Source organism: Artemia franciscana, chromosome 19, assembly GCF_032884065.1.
Source record: "Artemia franciscana chromosome 19, ASM3288406v1, whole genome shotgun sequence".
Classification (NCBI taxonomy): Eukaryota; Metazoa; Arthropoda; class Branchiopoda; order Anostraca; family Artemiidae; genus Artemia; species Artemia franciscana.
In genome coordinates, this window is record NC_088881.1 from 26504969 (window position 1) to 26531795 (window position 26827).

The following is a 26827-nucleotide window of genomic DNA, read 5'->3' on the forward strand; positions in this document are numbered from 1 at the left end:
CTAGAATTTAGGTTCCTCTGCCCTTCACCCCTGCAAAGAGGTCACATAGATCTCAGACCCCCGAAAAGAACAATTAAACATATACTGTCGCCTCTCTTAGGTTTTTGTGAAAATTCATCAACCTCTTCTAATAGATGACCAAACGTCAAAAATCTACGGACTCCTTTTCAAACAGTTCGTGGTAACGAACTGTAGTAAGGAGCGACCCGGCTCAATAGTAACCAAAACTCTAAAAAATTGAATTTTGATATCAATAGCTACATCAAAAGAATCGCATTTTAATGCTGATTTTAAATATATAAGTTTAATCAAGTTTAGTCTTACCCATCAGAAGTTACGAGCCTGAGAAAATTTGCCTTATTTAAGAAAATAGGGAGAAACTCCCCCTAAAAGTCGTAGGATCTTAACGAAAATGACACCATCAGATTCAGCGTATCAGAGAATCCTACTATAGAAGTTTCAAGCTCCTATCTACAAAAATGTGGAATTTTGTATTTTTTGCCAGAAGACAAATCACGGGTGCGTGTTTATTTGTTTTTTTTTTTTTTTTTTTTTTTTTTTTTTTTTTTCTTTTCCCCAGGGGTCATCGTATCGACCAAGTGGTCCTAGAATGTCGCAAGAGGGCTCATTCTAACGGAAATGAAAAGTTCTAGTGCCCTTTTTAAGTGACCAAAAAAATTGGAGGGCATCTAGGCCCCCTCCCACGCTCATTTTTTTTCCCAAAGTCAACGGACCAAAATTTTGAGATAGCCATTTTGTTCAGCATAGTCGAAAACCATAATAACTATGTCTTTGGGGATGACTTACTCCCCCACAATCCCTGGGGGAGGGGCTGCAAGTTACAAACTTTGACCAGTGTTTACATATAGTAATGGTTATTGGGAAGTGTACAGACGTTTTCAGGGGGATCTTATTTTGTTTGGGGGTGGGGCTGAGGAGAGGGGGCTATGTTGGAGGATCTTTTCTTGGAGGAATCTGTCATGAGGGAAGAAAAATTCAATGAAAAGGGCGCAGGGTTCTCTAGCACTACTATAAGAAAACAATGAAAAATAAACATGAAAACGTTTTTTCAAATGAAAGGAAGAAGTAGCATTGAAACCTAAAACGAACAGAGATAATTACGCATATGAGGGGTTCTAAAAATACTTTAGCATAAAGACCGAGGTATTTAGGAGGAGATAAATACCTTGCTCTTTATGCTAAAGTATTTTTAGTAATTTCAACTATTTATTCTACGGCCTTTCTGATTCAGGGGTCATTCTTAAAGAATTGGGACAAAACTTACGATTTAGTGTAAAGAGCGAGGTATTAACGAGGGTACAAACCCCCTCGTATACATAATAAAAATGTAAGGTTATGAAAGTTTGTTACGTAAGTTAATTCTTAAGTTACGTGTATTTCTTACTAATAAAAACGTTCATTAAAAATTAAAAGTTTTAGTTGCCTTTTTAAGTGACCGAAAAATTGGAGGGCAACTAGGCCTCCTTCTCCACCCCTTATTTCTCAAAATCGTCTGACCAAAACTAAGAGAAAGCCATTTAGCCAAAAAAAGAATTAATATACAAGTTTCATTTTAATAATTTATGTGCGGAGAGCCAAAACCAAACATGCATTAATTCAAAAACGTTCAGAAATTAAATAAAAAAAACTAATTTTTTTAGCTGAAAGTAAGGAGCGACATTAAAACTTAAAACGAACAGAAATTACTCCGTATATGAAATGGGTTGTCCCCTCCGCAATCCCTCGCTCTTTATGCTGAAGTTTGACTCTTTGCCACAATTCTACTTTTAAAACAATTAAAAGCTTATATTTTTTTATTTAATTCCACAAAGACTGGATCGTAATCAGACTTGTAAAAGCCGTAACGATCAAATTAGCTCTGACTTGCTGCCAAATTTTTTTCATAACAGACAATCCTGTTGCCTGTTCTGATACATGTACCGAGTACAAGAATTTTCTCCTCTCTTACTCACAGAGGTAGGGTTAGTTCTGGATCCTGAAGATCTCTGGTTAGTCCATCGGGTCTTATTTGGAACAAAGTTTTGGCATTGGATATCTTGCAGAAAAAAAAAGTTCTGTTGGAAAATTCGGTTGAGCAGAAATAATGTCACATAATAATTTCAGCTTAAAATGAATAGAATTTATTACCAATGAGCAAGTGAAACCTAAAACGAACTGAAATCAAAATGAACAGCCAGTTAAAATTTAAAACCGATGAAAATTAGTGTAAATAGGACACCACCCTTCCATACATGTTAGGCCAGGACCAGTGGCGTAATTCCGTCAAATTCTTGGGGGGAGAGTCAAAGTTGGAGCCAATTTTTCCCAAATCAAGTGAATTTGACGTTGAAAACTGAAGAATGAGCATTTGGTACCATGAAAGTACTACGTAGTACTATAAAAACACCATTAAGATACTTTATAGTACTATAAAAGTAAATAAGTTCTAAAGAAAACTGATCCGTTGCTGTTCATCCTTGAATTATGCAGGCTTATGTTAGTTTTGACAAGATTTTGAAGAAATTAAATGTCAGCCGGGTGGGGCAAACTAAGATCTGGGGGGACAAATCGAGGTCTGGGCGGGGTATTCCCCCGCCCCCACACACACACACCTGTCCCATAGCATATTACGCCCCTGGCCAGAACGACATGCATCTGAAAAATATATCCTCTTTTTCTTTCTCTTTATTTGAATTCGACAGCATTGTAACAATTTTAGCAATTGTATTTTTGATGTGTATTAGGTATTATAAAAATACCTTGTTTTTTCGAAGTGTCTCCTATTAACAAGCTATTCAGACTCCCAAATAGGCCATATTTGGTAGAACCTAAGAACGAGCTGATAAGGCAAACTAGTGAACACGTAACAGATACCTTGAAACTTCAGTTGTCGTTGAAGCTTTATTTCATGGGACTGTGCTTATCGATCTCAGCCTAATTGTTTTATCTTGGCCTTTCTATTGGCAATATTTAACAGTGCACTAATTTCTCTTTGCTTTCTTTTTTTCAGCTTCTATCTATTCTTTTTTACTTTTAGTAAATTATCACCTTCTTTGTTTGGATCCTTGCATGTATCTGGGGTTGGATATGAGGCGCCTAAGGCTATTTAGAAGATTTAGACGACGTACGTCTCATCTTTTCTTCCTCTTGTATTTCTTTCTTCTTCAGCTTTTTCGCTTTTTCTTTGCCATTGGTAACTTTGAATTATATTTTATGTAATGTCGATGTCTAAAGGCACGCACATTGGGATTTTGAATTCAGATGCTCTTCTCGCTCTGAAATCATCAGGGCTTTCCCCGTCCTTATTATATATCTATATATATAAAAATAAGTTGTCTGTCTGTGGATGTGTGGATGGATCAGGTGACGTCATGTTTGTTCGCATATGACGTCTGAATTATTTCACACTAATACAAAAGAAGAAAAAAACTAAAAAAGGTAAAAACTACAAAAAAAACTAAAAAGAAAAAAAACTATAAAAAGGTAAAAACTACAAAAAAAACTAAAAAGAAAAAAAAACTAAAAAAGCTAAAAAACTAAAAAAAATAAAAAAAAGTAAAAATCTAATAACTAAAAAAAAACTGAAAAAATAAAAAAAACTGAAAAAACTAAAAAAAGGCAAAAACTAAAAAAAAACTAAAAACTAATAAAAAAACTAAAAAAGCTAAAAAACTAAAAAAACTAAAAAAAACTAAAAAAAGGTAAAAAACAAAAAAAAACTAAAAACTAAAAAAGAAAAAACTAAAAAAAAAGGAAAAAACTGAAAAATAAGAGAAAAAGAAAACTAAAAAAATATTAATAAATATAAAAAATATAAATATAAATATAATATAAATTAGCAATCAACAAAGCACCGAGACACAAATGACGACCGGGACACAGGGAGTATAAATGACGACCAGGACATAAGTAAAAAAAAAACTAAAAAAACTAAAAAAATGGTAAAAACTACAAAAAAACTAAAAACTAATAAAAAAAACTAAAAAATCTAGAAATCTAAATAAACTAAAAAAGAAAAAAAAGAAAAAAGGAAAAAAATTAAGGAGAAAAACAAAACTAAAAAACGAATGTATATACAGACCGGGACACCGGGATACAAATGACGACCGGGACACAGGGAATATAAATGACGACCAGGACACAGAGACACAACTACAATGGGGACGCCGGGGGGCACAGGGGGATATAAATGACGACCGGGACACCGGGACACAAGGAATATAAATGACGCCCGGGACACTCAAAGAGAAATCACAGACTGGAACACCGGGACACAAATGACGACCGGGACACAGGGAATATAAATGACGACCGGGACACAGGGACATAACTACAAAGGGGACGCCGGGGTGCACAGGGGGATATATAAATGACGATGGCGACTCAGGGAATGGTCGATTAGCAATCACCATCAACAAAGCTCAAGGGCAATCATTAGAATCATGAGGTATAGATCTGAATACGGATTGTTTTCCCATGGACCATTATATGTTGCATGTTCAAGAGTCGGTAAACCTGACAATCTATTTATATGCACAGACAATGGGACAGCAAAGAATGTTGTATATTCGCAAGTTTTACGTAGTTAAAAACATATATATATATATATATATATATATATATATATATATATATATATATATATCTATATTCACAGGTGGGACATAGGGACACAACTACAATGGCGCGTAACTAATATGGCGCGTAACGACTTACGCGCGCGGGGGGGCTTGGGGGGGGGGGCGCGAAGCGCCCCCACCAACTAGGTGTTGGGGTGGCGCGAAGCGCCACCCCAACAGCTAGTATATATATATATATATATATATATATATATATATATATATATATATATATATATATATATATATATATATATATATATATATATATATATATATATATATATATATATATATATATATATATATATATATATATATATATATATATATATATATATATATATATATATATATATATATATATATATATATATATATATATATATATATACATATATACATATATATACTATGGTGCCGCAGTGGGTGTTATCTTATCTTTTTTAATACGGGAGCCAGAGTTTGAAATAAGCACTCAGCAGGGCTGGCCAAAGGGTCTTATATTTTTACTATGAATATTAATATAAATATTCATGTTTTTTGTTTTTATTTAGTTGCCTCTTCCCCCCCCCCCAAAAAAAAAATTTCTTCTTTTCAAAATAACTACCAATGTACGTGCTTTGTTTTCTGTGAAATATTAATGCTTTTTTTTTGTAAGTATGGTTGACTTTTTTGGCCTATTCAGATTGCCAAGATAGATCTTGCCAAGATAGATTTTTTTTATCAATAATCTTTAGGATAAAAAAAAAAATACATATTCAAAATGGTTTCGCAAACAAACTAAAACATATTTTCCGGCTATGGAGATTCCAATGATAAATATTTTTATTTCAATTCAATACCAATTTTATAGGTTTTTAGGCTATTTTTCAAAATTCTCATAGATTCGTTTTCACAATAAAATTTTACCATTAAGATTAGTCAAACTCGTATGTATTATTGCTAAATCAGATTCAAATGGTGGCTCTTCTTTATTTACATTTTTTTTCCAAAACGTGTTTTTAAATTTTTGGTTACTTATGGGCTAGGATTTGTTCTTTTTTAAGGTTCTCCTAAGGGAGCTATCATAATGATATCTGACACTAAAGATTTCTCATTGGTAGCTCTGAATATAACTAGAATCAGCTAAAAAAAAGTCAGAACCTCCTTTCGATTTTTAGACTAGGCATAAATGAAGGTAAAAAGGTGATTTTTGGTAACAAGAAGAATGATCAAATAGATAGTTTCGCTTACCTGGGTAGTATTGTTAGTAAAGATGGTGGAGGATGTGAAAATGCTGATGTTTTTTTCACAGTTGAAAAACGTTTAAAGAATAAGAAGATAAGTCTGGGGGTCAAGATTAGAATATTAGAAGATGTAGTGATGTCAGTTGTCAAGTGTGGCTCTGAAGTGTCGGTACTCTCAAAAAAGAAAGCGAATTTGTTAGACCTTTCCCAGAAAAATTGTCTACGGATTCTTTTGTGTACCGTCTGAATGACACTATTTCAAACATTGAGCTGTACGAAAAACAAAGTTCCATCCTGTTTTGTAGGGCTATAATGGGAGAAAGGTTGAAATGACTAGGGCACTTTTTGCGGTTGGAGGACAGCGGATTGCAAAAATCGTCATTTTCTATAAACCATCTAGGGCCAAACGAAAAGCAGGTCGTCCCAAAGTAGGATGTGAGGAGGTCATAAGGAAAGACATAATGAAAATTGGAACTTCTTGGGAGGGTGTAAAGAAGGAGGCTGTGAGCGGGGACGAGGAGCGTTTTAGCCACGTTGGCCTCAGGCAGCTTGGTACTGCAATGAGCTATTAATAGTGGTAGTGATCGAATGGCAAGGTTTTGGACTGAAGATCGTCCAAAGCTCAAAGACAGAAGTTTGTGATCAGTGTTAGGCCCACTGGAATCATCAAAGGTTGTCGCTGCTTAGGTTCATGATTATTACCAAAGCCTACCGCAAAAAGACCTTTGTAAAATACCCTTAAGTGAAATTACTTTTTCAATATTTAAGTCAGATTCTGTCCTGACTTGTTGTTGCATCTTTGAGCCAGGGATGCTAAACAAAAATCTTCGGTCTTTGTGACTACTTTTGAATGCAAAAATCCTGCAAATAAAGGATCATTGATTTGAAGGTATAGGCACTAAAATTGTCGGGCTTTGGCCTAAAGTAGGTTTGAAGCTGGAAGAGGTAGTCCTTGAAGATAGTCCTGATTCAAGCCATTTTGTCTTTGCATGACATATCTCCTGTTCCTAGATCGCTACTCACTTTTACAAAATTGTCAGACAGCTTGTTGTCAAACAGTTCGTTGGTAACGAACAGTAGTAAAGAGCGACCCGGCTCAACTTTAACCAAAACCCTAAAAAAAGAATTTTGATACCAATAGTCACATCAAAAGAATTTTATTTTTATGCTTATTTTAAAAATATAAGTTTCATCAAGTTTAGTCGTACCTATCCGCGATTTGCACAAAATCCAAACAAATGTGAACTGCCATCAGCGGATACTAACGAACAACTTGTGCAAATTGAGAATATTGGCAAATAACTCACTCTATGGTTGTTAGGTACTTGATTTTAATTCTTATAATTTTTGGTATTTTATCTAATTTTATTTATCTTTAATTTTTTGACGGTTTTTTCAAGGGTTTTTACTGGTTTTTTTGTACTTTCCGCGTTTGTTTTTTGTTTTTTTCTTCGGTATTTTCCTTGTTTATATTATTTTGTTCGCGCTGAAGAAGAGAGGTGGTTGTTCTTTCGAAATGCTTACTTTATGTTTTTTTTTTTTTCACAAAATGTTTCATTTTTGAAATAATGAATCAATCGTAATCCGAAACTTCAGAAATCTAAATCCATTATGCTGAAATAGAATTCACTATCATTGAATTCATTATTGCTCTAAGCCATATTGCCACATAGTCCATATTGCTCTAAGCCATGTTAAATAAATACCCATAACAAATACCAATTTTTTGTTTCAGCTCCCTATTATATTGAGTGGGGGGTCACAAGGATCTTTTGAAAGAATAAGAGGAACAGGTGCAATTCAGCGAAGTGTCCTAGAGGGGTTACGTTGCACAGTCAATTTAAATTAATTTTCGAGATTACCTCAAACAAATTGCAATAGTTTTGCTTTTGGTGCCATTAAAACCGAAAAAAAAATCTTTCTAAAACATCTAAAAAATTGGCCAAAATCAGTTGAGGCAAAATTATTTTTTATTCGTCATTTCTTCTAAAATAACGTCTTAAAAAAAATAATAACTTGCTCTTTTAAAAATTTGGTAATAGGAAAATCTGGTATAAAGATCACGAATATGGAAACAGTTCTGTGTTCTGACCATCCCTTAGTCGTTCGTTTTCTTGCACTGATACAAACGCGGGAGATAAAGTGTGCATTAATATACGTTGGATATTACATTAAGTCGGATCCACGCAGAGAAAATTTACACTTACTATGCTAAAATTCTAGGAAAAAGTGGTGTCCTAGTATCTTGCATATTTTGTCCCATCCCCCCCCCCCCTCCGTACAAATCCAATAAAATAAATGGTCTGTACACATCTCAAAATTGTCCCGCACCTGCAATGTTCGTGAACGTTGCGAAGCTCATCAAAAATGACATAAACAATTTAGAAACTAACAAGCATAATTACGAACTGCTGAATTGACTGAACTGACGTGATTACTATTGTTTCTCCCCTCTAGCCTATGTTAGCTTCTGAGCAAAATATTTAACCGGTAAAGACACTGCCATGAAAATTATTGCAAGTGGACATGCAATTGTACAAGCTATGCGCACGCTCGCAGTCATTTCTCCCTTGCTAGTTGGAGTGGCTCTTCAAATGCATCGTCATTATTCTTCTAAAGTCTTGATTGATACCTTGAATTCACAGGGTTTCGCTCCTCCTGTGTGGAAGTTTTGAGGTTTGAGAAAAATGCTCCCATTTATTTTGGAGTCTAGCTGCAAGGAATTACCTCTGACTGTCTAGTCCAACACGCGTGGCGGACAATGTTGATCACATCATAGGTGCTCTCGATGGCAGAAACACCTTTCATGGCATGGTTATCATTGCGGCTTTAACCTCAGGGCTAAAAGTCACCCTAAAAGATAAACACAGCTGGAAGGATCCGAATCATCCATAGACAGTCAAACGATTCTGTCTTTCGACAATATATTTTCATCAAGGATTGGAAGAAGATAAGATTTCAAACGTAGATGTTCTTTGGCTTACGTCATGACATCTCAAGCAACCTTGGCCTGGTTGGAGTGGGACCGTGTAATCAGTCGTGGTCGGACATCATCCCGGGATAGCCAACATTTTCTTTCTTCCTTTCATCGATTTTTCTTCAAGCGATGAGAATTTAATCCTTCCTACACTCACATTCATTACCCATCAGGGCGACCGGTACGGATTTACTCTGGTCCTAACCTTTGATCAGTCGATGGGGGGAAGTACTTGGCCGAAGGATGTGCGCAAGGATCTGGAAGTAGTATTGGAAAAGTAGCGGTGAGACCTAGAGGATTCCACACTCTCATGAGTTTGTCGGTGCCAATGGATCTTTGATGGCTGAAACTAGACTAAAAGAAACCTTTGAATTCATGTACACTTCCGATGCGTTTTCTCATCTTCTAAGTGGTAAGGCTATTTCTTCAGCACTGCGAGCCTTTAACATTGTAGACGCAGCAATTCATTTGAGTCTGATGAAAGAACTTGTTGACGAGGATTTAGATGCAGAGCTTGAATTTAATCAAGAACATGCATTGTATATGGTTGAGCTTTGTGAAATCAAAGACCTATATGAGAAATAATAAATGGACGAGGTTCCTTTGAACATATATCCCAGTCTTCAAGTCTTATGAGATTCAAAGCTTCTCTATCAGCTCTTAAATCAGAGCGAAGTCACGAGACTCGAACAGGAAAACTTTGGATACAGTACATGGATATGGTTACCATTCTTCGAATTTCCCTCAGCGCTGAACGTACAGGTCAATAGAAACTTCACTTCAAACAGTTTCGAACATGCTCACTTACCTCGCAGCAGCTGGTCACAACAAATACGTGCAAGTCGGCGAGGCTTTAGCTACAGTAGATGAACAGACTTAAAAATACAAACTCAATACTTTTCCAGTCTTTTGAAAAACGCTTGCACAATGTGAGAAGATCGCACCGATTTTCGGCCAGTTTATTTGTCGATCTGGGCATAGAACCTGAACTGGCGAGAATTCTGAAAACGGCAACCGGATTGGCTCGAGGTAGAGGAAAAACGGAATTACAAAAACTTTAGTGGGTAATGAGACGTCCAGCCTGTATTCAGGTTAGTATTCTGATGCAAGAACTGGCGGGTGTTTCTTGTCGCACAAGCAACCAACAAAAAGGGTTTGGTATTTCATGTCAGCAGAGGGACTGCAAAGACACACAAATAGTTGTTGACTTTGTAGAGAAATCGTCTTCTCTTGAGGGTGATCCGCTATTGCCGCGAAGCCTTGCTATTGACAAGACTATGTCAGAAAAAGTGAGTGCCGACAAAGTAGTGAATGTCGGGAAGAAGAGTTTTGACGGTTTCTAGGGAATCTCTGAAGAAGTATTCATTCAAACAATAGGATTAGGCAGTCTTTATGACGGCGAGGCGACAAAACAGGGGAGAAATTAATTATTTGGACCCTTCATTGCTGTTTCAGCGTCTAACTGTATCAAAAAGAATGAATATGAATGAAAAATCTTCATTTAAGTATGAACTTTGCTCCTATCCTGCGTCGCTTTTTGATGATTCTGGCAAGTTGCGAAAACTAAATGAACCAGAGACAGTAAAAGCTATCAAGCTACATTGAGAAATTAATACTATTTGGGAAAAAACATTCAGAATTTCACCTACGTCTTAGAAGGGGGCGCTTTGCCTCACAGAATTCCCAGGGTGAAGAACTAGGTTTCGGCAAAATATTCAGACTCCATTATTGTCTTCGATGGCTACGACATCGCTGCTTCGACAAAAGTTATGACTCATCTTATCTGAAACCGTTTCACTGAAAGGGAAGTACTGCTTAGCCCCGAAATGAAACTGACAAAAAAAAGAGGAATTTTTTTCATGCAAAAAGAATAAAGCATGTTTCGTCAGTATACTTTCTGATTATTTACAAGGCAAAGTTCTAAGAACCATCAAAGCTAAAGCTGATGCTGACTTGCTTATTGTGCTTACAGTGGTTGAGTGTTCGAAGTCTTTGGACACTGTAGTTCTCGGTGACGATACTGATTTGTTGGTGTTGTTATTTTATCATTGGATTCCTGAGCACCAAAATGTCTATCTTCACAGTGAGCCTAAGCCAACAACTTCAGCCTTTGTGCTTAAATTAGCGGGAGAGGCTGCACTTTCTATATTGTACGGTGTAAATTTCTACTTACAATCTTGACAGTTACTGACACCGAGTCTTTCAGCAGAAAGTAGCAACATCTAAAACTTTTGTCCATCCCCAAGATCTACCTCCAACTTAAGAAGCAGCGGAATTTCACTGTTTTTGAGCCTATCTTCAAGTGCAAGATTGGGTTGGGCTTCAGAGCCCTGTCCTTGATCCTGAGAACTGAGACTTAAGAACGGCATGCTGTAACCTATCCTCACGGATCTTCCAACGGCACCAAAGAAAATTCTCATAGTCGTGGTATCTTGTCGTAAAGTATCAGAAGTCGTATAACCTATAACCGATTGTACCATAACCTATCCTCACGGATCTTCCAACGGCACCAAAGGAAATTCTCATAGTCGTGAAGTATCTTGTCGTGAAGTATCAGAAGTCGTATAACCTATAACCCATAACCGATTGTACCATAACCTTTGCTCACGGATCTTCCAACGGCACCAAAGAAAATTCTCATAGTCGTGAAGTATCTTGTCGTGAAGTATCAGAAGTCGTGAAGCATCAGAAGTCGTATAACCTATAACCCATAACCGATTGTACCATAACCTATGCTCACGGATCTTCCAACGGCACCAAAGAAAATTCTCATAGTCGTGAAGTATCTTGTCGTGAAGCATCAGAAGTCGTATAACCTATAACCCATAACCGATTGTACCATAACCTATGCTCACGGATCTTCCAACGGCACCAAAGAAGATTCTCATAGTCGTGAAGTATCTTGTCGTGAAGTATCAGAAGTCGTGAAGTATCTGTGAAGTATCTATCGTGGTAACTGGTACAACTGTCATCGAAACGGTAAGAAATGCAACATTACTTGCAAATCTTGCAAAGGAATTAGTTGCTCTAATACTCAGGTCCAAATCGAAGATGAAGAAAACTTGTGATTAATTTAATAAATGTGATGAATTTTCAGTCACTTTGCAATTTTAAATTATCTTTGATTTTTTTTAACAAATTAAAATCAATGCTTTAACTAGCTGTGAGAAGTTACTTATTGGATTCTAAGAAGTCAGTTTGGTCACGTTTAGGGTGGAGTTTGGGGAGAGGGGGTAAATTGACTTGGACACGTCTTCTTTTCTGCATTAGCAGTCCAATTTATTCCTGTATGAATTCAACTTCGCGTAATTTTAATCTCATACCTATATCGACACTTGATTCAAATGTAGGAGGGGGGGGGACTGAATATGAATGTTCGAAACAAAAAAAAAATGCATATTGGTGATCTATCTACCAGAGTTACCTGTTACCAACTTTCTATACGTGCAAATTAAGTTGTTTTTAAAAAGTCGTCATTTTTGATGAAAAGACGAAAAAACGGCAATTTCGCCTTGTCTGATTTGGCCTATTTTTCATATATTGTAGATAATTTTTTCTTCGGTTTAAATGGTACCTAAATCAAAATTATTGCAATTTTTTAGGTTAAACCTTGGATTGACTGTACTATGAGTATTTAGCAGCAACTCGTTCAATTTATGCACACTTGTGTCTCGCCAGCATGCTTAGCAATAGTTCCAGTTTGAGGGGATGTGGTTCTTAAGGATCATCCAAACGTCTTACTCTTTTTAAACATATGTTTGTTTTTAGTACAAATTCCCTTAGAATTTGCGTATTTCAACTTGTACTTTTTCAAAATTAAATGCCCTTAAACTTTGCGCACTTCAACATGTACTTTTTAAAATTTTACTGCGAGGATGACCACCCTTCTTCGGCGCATAGAGGTGGCTCTCCTTCCCCCCATCCCCCATTTTCCCTTTTGTGTAGATATGGATGTGCTCTTGGTTAGTTTTTCTCTTTAAACTAGTTTCAATTATTTTGTCTGGTTAGGAGTCCGCTGAAGAATCTTTTGTAGAAGATTTATATTTTCAAAAGTAGATCTTTCCATTTATTTTTTTTTTTAATATGGAAGTTTACTTGGATTTTCCCTGACATTTGGGATAGCAGGTAACTTCAGTCCTCAAGCTCTCCTCAAATTATCTTATTTTTGGTTAATTTTTTGTCAGCGTCACTTTCTTTGGAATTCTTTCACTTGTTAGGAAGCTTCTGTAATCAGCTCAGTTGTATTTTATTGATTCGGTCTGGGAAAGCAGTGTCAGGGCCACTTTATTAATGTGTATAATAAAACAGGTGTAGGTTTGACTGTGTTTACTTATAAAATCTGATACCTGATAGAGCCATAAATATCCTTTGAAGAACCAAGGAAAGTGAAAAATGAATCTTGTTGTTTGAATTTGGTTATAGGCAAACTTACACGGCCGTGTATGTCTTAAGCAATTAAGAAAAATTAAAAAGTCCCTTTCTTATGAAGAATCTTCTTATCCAATTCTTAAGATTTTGGTGCTAGCAGGCGCCAATTATAAAAAAGAAACATGGGTGGAAAATTAGCAAATAATACACTAAAAAGTTGCGTTAGCAAATAGCTTAAAGAGATATAGCTCTACTTTGAAGGTATAGTTATCTTTAGAAATCAAGTAATCGTAGATCTTTGAATTTTTATGAAGGAATATAATTGTCAGATTTAACAAATTAGTTTTCTCTATTTACCTTCTCGGTTTAAGGTGGTGGCGCTGACGATATTATGGCATTATGGAATGACGATATCAGGTATGGATAGACGTGAAATCAGTCGGGGGCTATGTTTTCATTTTCATATTCTAGGCACTTTAAGATTTTGATAAGCCTTTGATTAATATTTTACATGATAATAAATGCCCAATACAGGAAAGTGAAAACATCATTTCTTAGTGTCAGATCCAACCCAGGGAAGAACAAAATCTAGTTCATAGTAACCGCAAAATAAAAACGCTTCTTGAAAGAATAAGTATCAAGTGACGAAGAATTGCCATTTAAAGCTGATTCAGAAATGGTAACTGTTATTTCCGTTAATATTAACATTAAATTTTATTCCGAAAACAAATTTATGGGAAGTCCTAAAAATGTCGGGCAGAATTGAAAACTGCAGCTCTAAAATCATCATAACAAAAATCCCACATAGAAGAGTTATAATTCCTTGTCCTTACCAACAAAATAATCGCTATTCGGACCGCATTCCATAGGAAGCAGTGATTGTCACTTCTCTCTTTTTTTTTCTCCTTCTGACGTTATAAAGAAGAGGGTATTGAACAATGCTTTTAGGACACTAAAGCAGTTCGAGAAGAATAAAGGATTCAAAGTCTTGTCAATAACTGACCTCTACAAGTACATTAACAACCTTCTCTCTGACAAACTTTTCTCTTAACTGTTTCTCAGGACAGCAAGATAGGCTCTTCACAGCTCGCGCTGATATACGGCTGGAGGAAAAGTCTATGACCTAACAATTGAGAAATGCCTGTCTTTGGTCTTACTAATTCATATCAAATGATCTTCCTATGGGAGTTCCATTATATTCCTATATTAGTACATTTGATATTAGATTCAATATATATATTCAGCCTGAGATGGAACTAGGTGAAGGGTTGGGAGGATGTTGGGTATTGTTGACAAGCTTAGTGCTTCAAATTGTGTCGAAAACAATTGAAAGGAGGAAGTGGAACCGGAATCTACGGAGGAAATGTAATAAGAGACTAAGAGGAGGAAAAGGAAAATTCATAAAATGAAGACAGACAAAACAATGATTTGGAGTAGATCGGAGGATAGATTCAGTAAATTTAATGGATTGAAAGGAGGAAGTGGAATCGGAATCTACGGAGGAAATGTAATAAGAGACTAAGAGGAGGGAAAGGAGAATTCATAAAGTGAAGATAGACAAACAACGATACAGAGTAGATTGGAAGATAGATCCAATAAATTTTTAGGAAGGAATTTGACTGAAGTACCATGGAGAGCACAAATTTGGATAGTGACATTGGTATATGGAAATAAACGCAGAAATTCTCAAATCAGACATCAATCAGCCCCTAAGAGAATAAATTAACATAAGGGAAGACATGTTATCAGAAACCGCGTAGTTTCTCAGTCATTTACATAGTTTACTTGTTTAATTTTATATAGTAAAAGAATGTTTTGCGAAAATGGGCTGTGAGAAATTGACCGCTAAGGTTTCATCAAGATGCGCCGTCACTAATAACAATATACAAATAAAATTAAGTAATCTTGAATTTATGTTGGAAGATAAATAACAGCTATGAAAATAAACATTGGAATGGCAAAAATGTTGCCATCTACCTCTTAAGTAATGGAATCTACTTCTTGCTTGATAGTTTCTTCCTTTGTCTGAATTTAGCCTTGTTTTCTGTTTTTTCGCTGTTTTGCTAATTTTTCAATATCTCAAAATCAATATCAAAGTTTATTTCAATATCTTCCAAATCTGTCTATCTCAAACTTATTGCACTTATTTTTAAGTTTCCTTTCTGTCATTTAGTTCAATTATGTCTAAGGCATATCTTTATTTCAAACTGTTTGATTTTAGAACTGGAAAAGAACTAAGAATATATAGTTTCTTTTAATGATGAAAACTGATTGTGAAAGAGTTACTGGGGTCCAAAACCAAAAGTAACCAAAAGTACCAAAAGTAAAAAACTGTTTTTGAAGCCAAAACTAATACCAAAAACATAAACCAAACAAAAGAACTCTGGAAGAAAATAGGCACCCTTAGCTCACAATATATAACGAGGTATGTCTAATTGACTCTAAACTTTTCATAAAAATATTTGGGAAACAAAAGGTTGTTGGATTATTTAAAATACCATTGAATTTTGACATATATTTCAATAATAAAACAATGTCGGTATTAGGCGTTTTTTCCCATATGCCAGTTAACGATCTTTTTTTCACAGATTGGAAACTTTAGGAGGGAAAATCACAATAAGTTGTTCTGAATTTAAATGAGACACAAAAAAAAATCTGAGATCAGATGTAAGCTTTTGAAATCCACGATCCCGCCTTTTAAAAAAACAACATTATACAAACATAGCCTTATGGATATAGAATCGAAAATAAAACTTAGCTGTAGCCTCCTGCTGGCAGCTCTTCAAACATATTTACTAACAAATTTTTGAATAACTTTTTGAATAAAATTTTGAATAATTTTTTAGAATTAGTATAAGCACCTTGCTTTCTCTTGCAAAGAGCGATGCTTCATTTATCAATTCTTGATTTGCAGACAAGTTTGACTCTGCCTTACTGAGATCGAGGAGTTCCAGCATATCAAGTTTAGACGGCCCTGGCCTGGAGGCCATCACAAGTATAACCTTCGCAGATACATGTGCGAGAAAACAAGGTACTTTTGATTTTTAAAGCGCTTAAGCCTTGTTCACAACAAGTAGATTTAGCCAACGCCACGATTTAGAATGTTCAGTTATTCCATGTTTCTTGAAATAAGGAGCAAAAGGGATTTTACAAAATCTGTAGGTGCGGGGGTTAAATTTGTCGTTTTCTCAATTTTTGTAGTTAAAATACCCAAAAAATTCTTTATTAATAAAAACACCTCAAAAAGTGTATTTTTTTAAATCTAATAGGGGCAAAATGTGTAGGCCAAAAACTCTAGGTGCTCCTAAAACCTTGTATGGGCTATAAATTCAACCTATTTTCAATTGCCGTGACTGAGGAGAAAATTTTGTATTGCTTTAAGGAGTAAAAATTTTTAGTGCCACCAACTAGAAACACTTACGAGTAATATATTGGCTTTGGAGTCTTATATATTATATATATATATATATATATATATATATATATATATATATATATATATATATATATATATATATATATATATATATATATATATATATATATATATATATATATATATATATATATATATATATATATATAATGCATGTCAAATATATATAATCAAAATGTCAAATGCTTGAATTTCAAATAAATTAACGCACATTTGGATCCAAACCAAATTATGTCAAACGAGGTAAATTCTTTTTTTAAACTTTTTTTTTTACTTATTTTCAAATAGTTATTACCGTGGTAGTAAGCAGATTATTGGCTAGTTAAAAGAAATATCCGCAAACACTTATTTTGCTCTTTGGGCCGAGGTATGAATGATCAATTGCATCGAAGTATGGTAATCATTTTCAGGGAAATGAACAAAATATTAAGTAGAATGATCTTAAACCTGAAGATAGTTTGGAATTATGCTATAAAGGGGATGACTATTGCCCCCTACTTTTGTAAAGGTTGTGCATTCTAAGAGGGATATCGTGTCTTAGAAACTCCTACCTTCATGCATAAGAAAAAACACCCTCGTCGTTGGTGTAGCTTGGTAGTAGGTGAAGGCGAAGCTTCTGGCTTGAGACCGTATCAAGGAGTCGCTAGGGAATTTGAACCTCCTCCCGACCTCCATATGTTTCTCCGGCTTGTAAAAACGTTACAAAAATAAATATTAACAACTTTTCAGTGTGTTTTTTTTTCAGCCCCTTTCTCCCGAACAAAATCTTGATTCGGATCTGTATAAGCTGTAGTCAATGCCTTTGTAAAAACTAGAAAACCGTAAAAAAAACAACTTAGAGATATGGCTTATTCTAGAATTATCTTTTTCTATGCCGTCAGGGGTGCAATTCACGAAAATATAAGATGGGGCAAAGATTTTGTTCGAATTCTTTTTAACGAATACAAATAAAACGGGTGTTTATCAAAATATGGGAAGGGGCATTTTCTGTATTTGTTTCAATAAAAACACGAAAAAAATGTATTTTGCAAAATCTAAGGGAAGGGGGGTTATTAGTGCCTATGTATGTCAATACCTCTTCTGATTTTGTGTTTGATTTCCCAGCCCAAAACGAAAGCGTCCCACTGAATCAATAAAACTTCAGTGTTGGCACACTGAGACATGACCCATTTTAAAGTGATAAAATCCAATCCTTCAAGGAGGGTCTTGAATGTTGGGCTCGTGATTATTACCTTCCTGGTATTATTATTTGATAACATCAGAATTTTCTGTTTTATGAGGTATATTTTCATATATACCTCAACATAGAAATATATTGAAAGCCCAAAGACACAGTGTGGTATGGCGAGGTTCAGGGGGCGTGGTCTAAAAATCTCAGTTTCAAGGGGGGTTAAATCTCAGTTTGACAAATATTTTACATAAAAGCTTTAAATCGTTGTAGCAAAAATGATTATCATGTGTCGTTTTGAGACGAAAATGCAGATTTATTACTTTAAGGATAGAGCTCTTAAAGTTTGTGTCACTCTCCCGATTCCCCTACCACCCATTTTTTATCATCATTATTAATGTCTTATTTAGGTCAAGTTTTGATTTCTATTGTTACTGTAAGTTGTATTAAAAAGTCTTGTTGGACATGATTCAATAAATAATTTGATAAACTTCTCTATGCTGCAGTGTAAGAATGCGGATCTGATAATATCGACAAGTTTGGCAACAATAGTGACAACAATAATTTGGCAAATTTGGCAGTAATTATTTCCTAACAACGCTGTATTTTTTTAAATCGTTTTTGCCTCTAACATGGCTAAGGCTAAATCAAAAATATTGATACTATCTGATGTTATTATTTTAATATATTAAGTTTATATATTAATATCGTGATATTTTTATGTTATTCTTAGATTTATTAGTTGTGCAAACCATAAATCAATTATTTTTTCTAGATCCTTCCATTAACTCCACAGTCTGGGTTGGTACAGCTCAAGGCTCAGTACTTGCTGTTGTGATTAATTTTCCTGCTCCTGGAGAGCCTCGGCTTACTCATCCCCTTATGGTATCACCCTCAGGTAATGAATTGTATATAATTGGATGCTTCAGTATGAAATTTGGGTTGGGCAGCCTGTTATTTGTGTATTTTACTGCATCAAAGGTGTAAAACTGAACATCGAATGTGGTAGTCTCTGGCAGTAAAGATTAGATTTAGACAGTAAACAGTTTGAAGGTTAGGTTAGACAGTACAGAGATAGACAGTAACTGCCTAATAGCAAGGTTAAAACCAAAAGCACACTTTCATTTTTGGATAAAAATTCGAAAAAATTGGTATTAGACTATTTTACATGTGCAGTAGGATAAAAATTCCTTTATTCTGGAAGGGGAATTTCAAAATTTAAAGTTCTCTGAAGTCTAGTTTGTTTTAGCTCATCCCTGGCGGATAGATTTGAAACTCTGAGAGACATTCTTGTGTTAGGGAGGGGATTGGAGGGTATCGAAAACTTGCTGTAAGGAGGAGGAGGCCGAAACCAGTTTCTCTAGTTTTCGTAAAAAAGTACAAGCTAAGATTTTTCTTAATTTCTTTGTTGTGCTTCCCTTCCAATAGGCTTCACTTCTAGTTTTCCATAATTGTATGCTTTTCAGTAGTGGGTACGTAATTTTATGCGTATGGGTAAGTAATATAGTAGGAGTAAGTGATAAGTAAAGGATAAGGTAATTTTTATTCTGATAGTATAAGTTATTTTCCATTTACACTCAATCTGGTTGATTGAGTCTGGGTTGATTGTCTGGGTTGATTGTCAATCTGGTTGAAAACAAAACATGCAGCATTATCGCTCTTAGCCGAAAAAGATGTGTGAGATTTTTGAATTTAGCTTTTGGATTTATTAGTCAGGTGTCAACGACATAAATAAATGATTAGTAAAGAGAGCAGCAACTGAAATTCAGAATTCGTTGAAGATTGATCATGACCAGTTGCTGATAAAATACACTCTATGTGGAAACTAGCCGGTTGTTGACAACGTCTAGAAATTTTGAGACAACAATATCAGAAAAAATAGTGTATCTTGTAGAAACAGGGAAAGAATAGTAGGAATAAGAAGGGTAAAGCCTTAAATTGAACAAAGCAGAACAACCGGCATCAAGTTAGTAAGTAAGTAAGTAAAATATTTATTACCCGTATTTTTCACATGGAACGAAACGGAGTACAAGGAAAAAAATGAAAGAAAAAAGAGAAGAAAAACGGAGCTAAATTTAAATCACAAAATGGAAAAACACACAATCAAGAACTTTAGAAATTTTTAAGCCAGGGATGGTTCCATTATGCCTGGAAATTAGAAATTAGCGGTTTACCGCGATAATGGGGTCTGCAATCCTGTGTTAATCTATCATATAAGTATTTTTCGTCCACAAGAGGCATCGCAACAGAAACTTCGTGAACTTAAAATAAAGGAACCGGAGCTTGCGTTTTTGGGTTTCAGTTAAAAAATTCCAAAATGGCGCGATATATAGAATTTGTGGCAGTGGGACAGCGTTATACATATTCGCCAGATACTTTCGGCATAAGAGAGTCTGCTAGCGACGATAGACCCATACGCGGTGCGGAGTTTTTTCTCGACGTGCTTGACGAGCAGTAGACGAGTTTCGTTAAGGTTACGGCCTATGGGCAGACCCCATTCAGTATGAACTAAGATGCTCTAAAACCATAAATATAGTCGAGTGGATTCAGTGTATCTCAGCTTCAGCAATTTTATCGAGGTTATTTCAAAGGAGAGTTCGAAAAAACGGAATAACATAGCCTGGCACTTTTACTTCACTGAATGATCGATAATTTAGACAATAAAGGTATTTTTAGACCTTCAAGACATAGCAAATGTAATTTAATGTGTAAATTAGCGTAAATAAGCAACCTAAAGCTATGTAAACAATCTCTAAACCAGTGGTCCACCCCCTCCTAAGCATTTCTAAAATTCTTATGCCTTCGTCGTGATTAAATTTTGTTACTTAGGGTTTTACGTTTATTTACCTGAAGGAAGCTTAATAGACCATTAACTTGGTATCTTTTTTTGAATCGTCCGTTAGGCATATGTTATACTAATGAAAATTTGTGTCTGTATACAACACCTTTCATACAATGAATGAAGTCATTGCATCACTGATGCGTGATGAATGATCACGTATCATAGATACGTGATTGACATAAGCGGACCGGATCCGATCTCTTTGGGGAAGTACCTTTTTTGTTTTCTAAATGCATATGAATGTGACGTTATTCACGTGAAAAATGAAAAATCACGTGATTTTTTTTCAGTTAAGGTTCTAGAACAATGGTTCCCAAACTTATTTAGACACTGTATCCCTTTTTACCCACAAAACAAATTAGGTGCCCTTTCTCAGTTACTGATACTATGTAAACTATCGCTAAGATATAAATAAAATTATCACTCTTAGAGTTAAAGGATCGTTTTGTTTTTGTTGGCCTGCCAAGTGCCCTCTCAAAAATTTTGCGTACCCTCAACGGGTACGCGTACCACAGTTTGAGAACCACTGCTCTAGCGTATAGTCATCCGAAGGGTAAACGTTTTGCACATGACGCACCAAAATACTCCCATGCATCACAGGTGGTGCCTTTGCCCCCCATTGGGAATCACGGCTTTAAACGATGAGGTTTTGGTGCTTGTTATTTACTGCATCACAGAAATGAACCATTACCGATATTCTGTAAGATAAATGGATCCAAGAGCTCATATGGCACTTCTGACGAGGTCGGTTAGAGTCGATAGTAGAGTTATTGATTTCATCGTCCTAGCACGTCAAGAAAAACCGAACTCGTCGAAGCAGTACAAATCCTTCAACTCCCCCAAAGAGATCGGATCCAGTCCGCTTATGTCAATCACGTATCTATAACTTCTGCTTATTCTCGAACTCGCCAAAGCACTAAAAATCCCCCGACTCCCCCCAAAGAGAGCAGACTGGCCCTTTATGTCAATCACGTATCTCGAACTTGTGATTATTTCTTACATCAAGTTTCATCTCCCCACTCTCTCCGCTCTAAGCGTTTTCTAGAATTCTGGTTTTGAAGATTTTTTGTTTTCCCCTTCCACCCCCCTATGTCCCCAGATCCAATCAAAATTGAAAATGGATATCTTTCTATATCAAGTTTCATTAAGATCTGATCACCCATTAGGAAGATATACAAATCTCAAATTTTACGATTTCCCCTCCCTCCAGTCTTCCCCCCAGATGGTTGAATGAGGGAAACAACTTTTATCAAGTCAATTTTGTTCACGTTCCTGACACGCCTACCAATTTGCATCGTCCTAGCACGTCCAGAAGCACCGAACTCGCCAAAGCACTAGAAATCTCCCCTCACCCAACTCCCCCGAAGAGAGCAGATTCAGTCCGGTAATGTCAATCACATATCTAGGACTTGCACTTGTTCTTCCCACCAAATTTCATCCCATCTCTCCTCTCTAAGCGTTTTCCAAGATTTTTGGTTTTCTCCACCAATTCCCCCTCCCAATGTCACCGGATCTAGTCAGGGTTAAAATAATAGCTCTGAGACACCAGTCCATCTAAATATCAAATTTAATTAAGATCTGATCGCCTGTTCGTAAGTAAAAAATGCCTCATTTTTTCTACTTTTTCTGAATTAACCAAATTACCCCCCCCCCCCAACTCCCCCAAAGACAGCGGATCCTGTCCGGTTATATCAATCACATACCTAGGAACAGTGCTTGTTCTTCCCATCAAGTTTCATCCCAATCTCTCCACTCTAAGTGTTTTCCTAGATTTCTGGTTTCCCCCTTTAACTCCCCCCAATATCACCAGATTCGGTCAGGATCCAAAATAAGAGCGTCAGAAGTCACGATGTCCTTCTAAATATCAAATTTCATTAGGATCCGATCACCCGCTCGTAAATTATAAATTCTTCAATTTTTCTAATTTTTCCGAATCAACCGCCCCCCCCCCACAGATGGTCGATACGCCTGCCTACTTTCATCTTCTTAGCTTATCTAGAAATGCTCGAATTAGCCAAATCAGAACTGACAGACAGACAGACCGACGGACAGAAACTATATGGCACTTGGTAAAATACCAAGTGCAAATAAAGGTAAAATCCCATAAAAAAGCAAGCTTTTTGGAATAACGGCAATGCGTGGGATGTGGACTAAAACGCAGAAGAAGGCTTCCCATTTTTAGCCTCTCTCTGTTGACGCTAAAGTTTCATGCTGCTGTGCTGAAAGCATTTATAAGTGCAACAAATATAATTAACGATAATCGCAAGTGCTTATCCATTATTTCTTTCTTAAAAGATTTGACCTAAAAACTCTTTTGTCTAAGGTAAATGCACATTAACTAGCTGTTCTATTTTGATGCATTTTCGTAATATTAGTAGTGACGGCCCTATGCTTTCGGGCACAGCCATAGGGGGTGAATAAATGGAGCTGCTAACCCCTCAAGACGCCATTACACATACTCAGGTCTTGCGCAATACTAAATCATACTTGTAACGGTATATTACATCTAGATCATAGGGAAGGTTTACTTTGGTTGCTACGTAATAGGGTTTGTTTACATATGGTTTTTATGTGATAGTGAGTGTTTTCTAAGAATAGCAGGTGCTTGCTACGTAATAGAATTCGATTGAGTTTTCTACTCAAGCGAGGAACCCCCGGTCTTAACTGATGGGGCAAACGCGTTAATGTTACGTAATGACAGTGCACACGCGGCATGTGACGCAACCTTGCGTGACTAGATAGGTTTATTGGGGGTGACGCAGTCTTACGTGACTTGGTAGATCTATAAGGAATAATATAGTAGTAGTATTACGCACACTTGGAGTGGTACGTAAAGACAGTGCACATACCAGTGTTACAAAATACTTTAAAAGATTTTTTCTTCAGGATTTAATTTTCTTCAAAGAATCGTTTTCCTCGGGATTTTATTTTCCTGCAAGAATTTTTTCTTCGAGATTTCATTTTCTTTCAATGTGTATTTTTCAGGGAACCTTTTGCTGTTCGCATTAGGATTTGAATTAAAGCACCAAAGATTTTTACCAATGACAAGACCAGAGTCTGAGCCATCTGGGCCAGCAAACTATCCATAATATTTTGATTAGGTTAATGCTTTCTACATTATAACCTATTTCACACAAGGAGGATCCACTCTACCCGCGTACTAGAACTACTAAATGATTCGCATGTTTCCAATCCCTTTCCACATTAGACCACAAACATTTCAATACTGTTTATTATTGGTGTTTTAGATACTCCTGCATGTTACAGTGTTATTAATTTTATAAAGTGACCTAGACAGGTTGGGATAGCTATTCAATCAATGAGATGTTGCTTAGTATTGGCCTTATATATTTCATTATCAGATTTATTCTGGAAAAAGTAATCTAAGGAATTCAGGCTTTTGTACATACAACTTTATTAATAAAACAAATTTAACAGCATTACTAAAACACAGAAAAAGGAGTTAAGCCAAAGCAAACGAAAAAAAGTGGAAAAAAGTTTATAAATGATAAAATATAAGCAAAAAGAACAATGAGTTAAAGAAAGGTGGGAATCCAAGCAACCATTTCCAGTGAGTGGGTCGCTATTCGAAGTAGATTTAAGCCTTATTAAGAGGTATTTCTAAGAGGGGTTAATGAAATTGCATCGTTTCTATTGCTCTATTAGATGCACCTGCAAGAAAAAGGGACATGTTTTTGCATTTGGTTATTTCTGAGAGCTTTTAATGACAATGCCGAGTTTCTTCGAGCCAAGACTATTAATATCCATGACATCGTAACAATATGTTGCTAGCCCTCCCTAGAAAACAATCCCAGATAGGGATAGATGGTAATTTAGGTAAAACTTTATTTACGCTTTAGTTCACGCTATGCAAAGCTCCTATAAGCAAAAATAAAGAATTTGTGTATTTTTCTAGAAGAAAAGATCACGAATTCGTATATGCTGTGGGACAGTATTTTTGGCTAAATAAAAGTCTATTTTAACCTTTATTTTTTAAAGAATTACTTTTCTTCAGAATTACTGCCTCTGAAACTCTAGGCTCAATAGGACTATAGATAGTCGGTAATTCTAAATCAATTAACTATCTCACAATTCTCGTGCAATAGCATTTTAGCCCTCTTATGACTAGAATTTTTGTTTTGTACCCCAAAACGGCTAAAAATACCACTTTGCTATGGGACAGTCTTTTCGGCTGACAGAAATGTCTATGTTAGCCTTTTATTTTTGAGCTACCTGTACCTTTAGAAACCAATGCGCTACCGTACGGCATTACTGCTTCAGAAACTCGAGGCTCAATATGCGGTAAATTTTTGATAATTCAACTAATTTCACTTTTTGGATTATTCATCATTGATGATGGAAAATTAAATTATTTAATCTTCTTATTTGTGTGTTTCGTTTTTGTATCCATGTGTCTGGGATGGCATCCCACGCCCCTCCTGCCGATAATTATTTATTTACATATCCTTGTTACTCTTTTATGAGTTTTTTCTATTTTATTTTTTCTTTTGCCATGTTAAATTTTGGAATCATTATGACTATGAGATGTTGATTTTTTTTCTATGTTTTTGCACTGTCCCAGCCTTATGAGCTCTGCTCTCTATTGGGATTCCTGGGATTATGCTCTCTATAATATTGTTTACGTATTTTTTAAGTTGAACAAAGAAAAAGTTGAAGTTGAAAAAAAATTGAATTTAAAATTTTCAATGGGTTGCTTTTTTGTCTTTTTTTACTCTTTCCTTCTTTCCTTGTATGATCTTTTCTTCGCGAAACATGTAGTATACTCATTTTTTCCTCTTCTTGAAGCTTTTCTACGTTAGGTTTTTTCTATTTGTGGAACTAGCTACGTTTTGATTTTTTTTTGTTCATGAAACATACTCTATGTTGATTATTGCTTCGTGAAATCTGTTGCATGCAATTTTTATTGTGAAACTTGTTGTACTTTTAGTCTTTCTTCGTGAAACTTGTTTTATGTTGATTTTTTCTTTTGTGAAAGTCATGTTATTTTGATATTTTCTTCGTAAAACATTTTGCTCGTTGTTTGCTGTCCTTGAAGCTTGTTCCATGCTTATCTAATTTTGTGAAATATGATATAGTTGTATGTTGATTTTTCGTCCTGAAACTTGCTGCACATTGATTTATTTGAAACTTTTTGCATATAGTTTTTTCCTTCGTGAAACCTGGTGCATGTTGATTTTTGTTCATGAAACTTTTTGCTTTTGGATAATTTCTTCAGTGAATTTAATCTATCTTAATTTATGTCGTCCTGAATCTTGCTGTATTTTACTTCTTCCTCATAAAACTTGTGGCAAGTTGATTTTTCTCTTCTTGAGACTTGAACATTGATATTGTCTCCTTGTGAAACCGTTTCTATTCGTGGAACTTGTTGCGTTCTGAATTTCTGTTCGTGAAAATTGTTTTTACCTTGAAACTTTTCTAATATTTTTATTCTTCGTTAAACTTGTTGTTTACCGTTTATTGTTTTTTTCGTGTTTTTGGTTTTAAAATGTTCATCATCTAACCTAACCTACAGTCTGTAGGTTAGGTCGGTTTTGTGAGGTTAACCTAACCTACTAGCGTGTAAGAAAAAGGCCTAAAAGTTTCATGAAGAGAAAACTTAATCCAATAAGTTTTATGAAGAAAAAATTTCAATATAACAAGTTTCTCGAAGACATATATCAATATATAATAAGTGTCTTGAACAAATGATCCGCATAAAACAAGTTTCACAAAAAATCAGCATATAACCTGTTTCACGAATAAAAAACAAAATGCAAAAAGTTTCACGAAGAGAAATATCATGATAAAATCAGTTTCACGAAAGAATAAATCAAACATACAACAATTTTCGCGAAGAAAAATATCAAGATAACTTAGTGTCATGGACTAAATCAGCACGCAACAAGTTTCAAGAAAAAAATGGTTTCAAAAGCAAGAAAATTAATGTACAAGTTTCACGAAGATAATTTTCCTCATGCAGCAAGTTTCACGAACAGAAAGAAAATTATAAAAAGTTTTTTTTAAGACTTAAAGCAAGATAAATTAAGTTTTTTTAACAAATGCTCCACATGCAAAAAGTTTCACGAATAAAAATCAGCATGCATCTTGTTTCACGAAGAAAAAACCAATACACAATAAGCTACACGAAAAAAACTATTTTGATAAATTAAATTCTATTAAAAAATAAA

At 35.3% G+C, this 26827-nt stretch overlaps 1 protein-coding gene across 1 annotated transcript in view; it reads left to right on the forward strand.

Annotated features, from left to right (window-relative positions):
• Positions 1-26827, forward strand: part of LOC136039490 (syntaxin-binding protein 5-like) — a gene marked incomplete in the record, with an annotated part of 340696 nt that overhangs the window by 216341 nt on the left and 97528 nt on the right. The window contains 3 exon segments of the mRNA XM_065723280.1: positions 3038-3124; positions 16108-16224; positions 18573-18695. Coding sequence (XP_065579352.1) covers positions 3038-3124; positions 16108-16224; positions 18573-18695 — 327 coding nt within the window.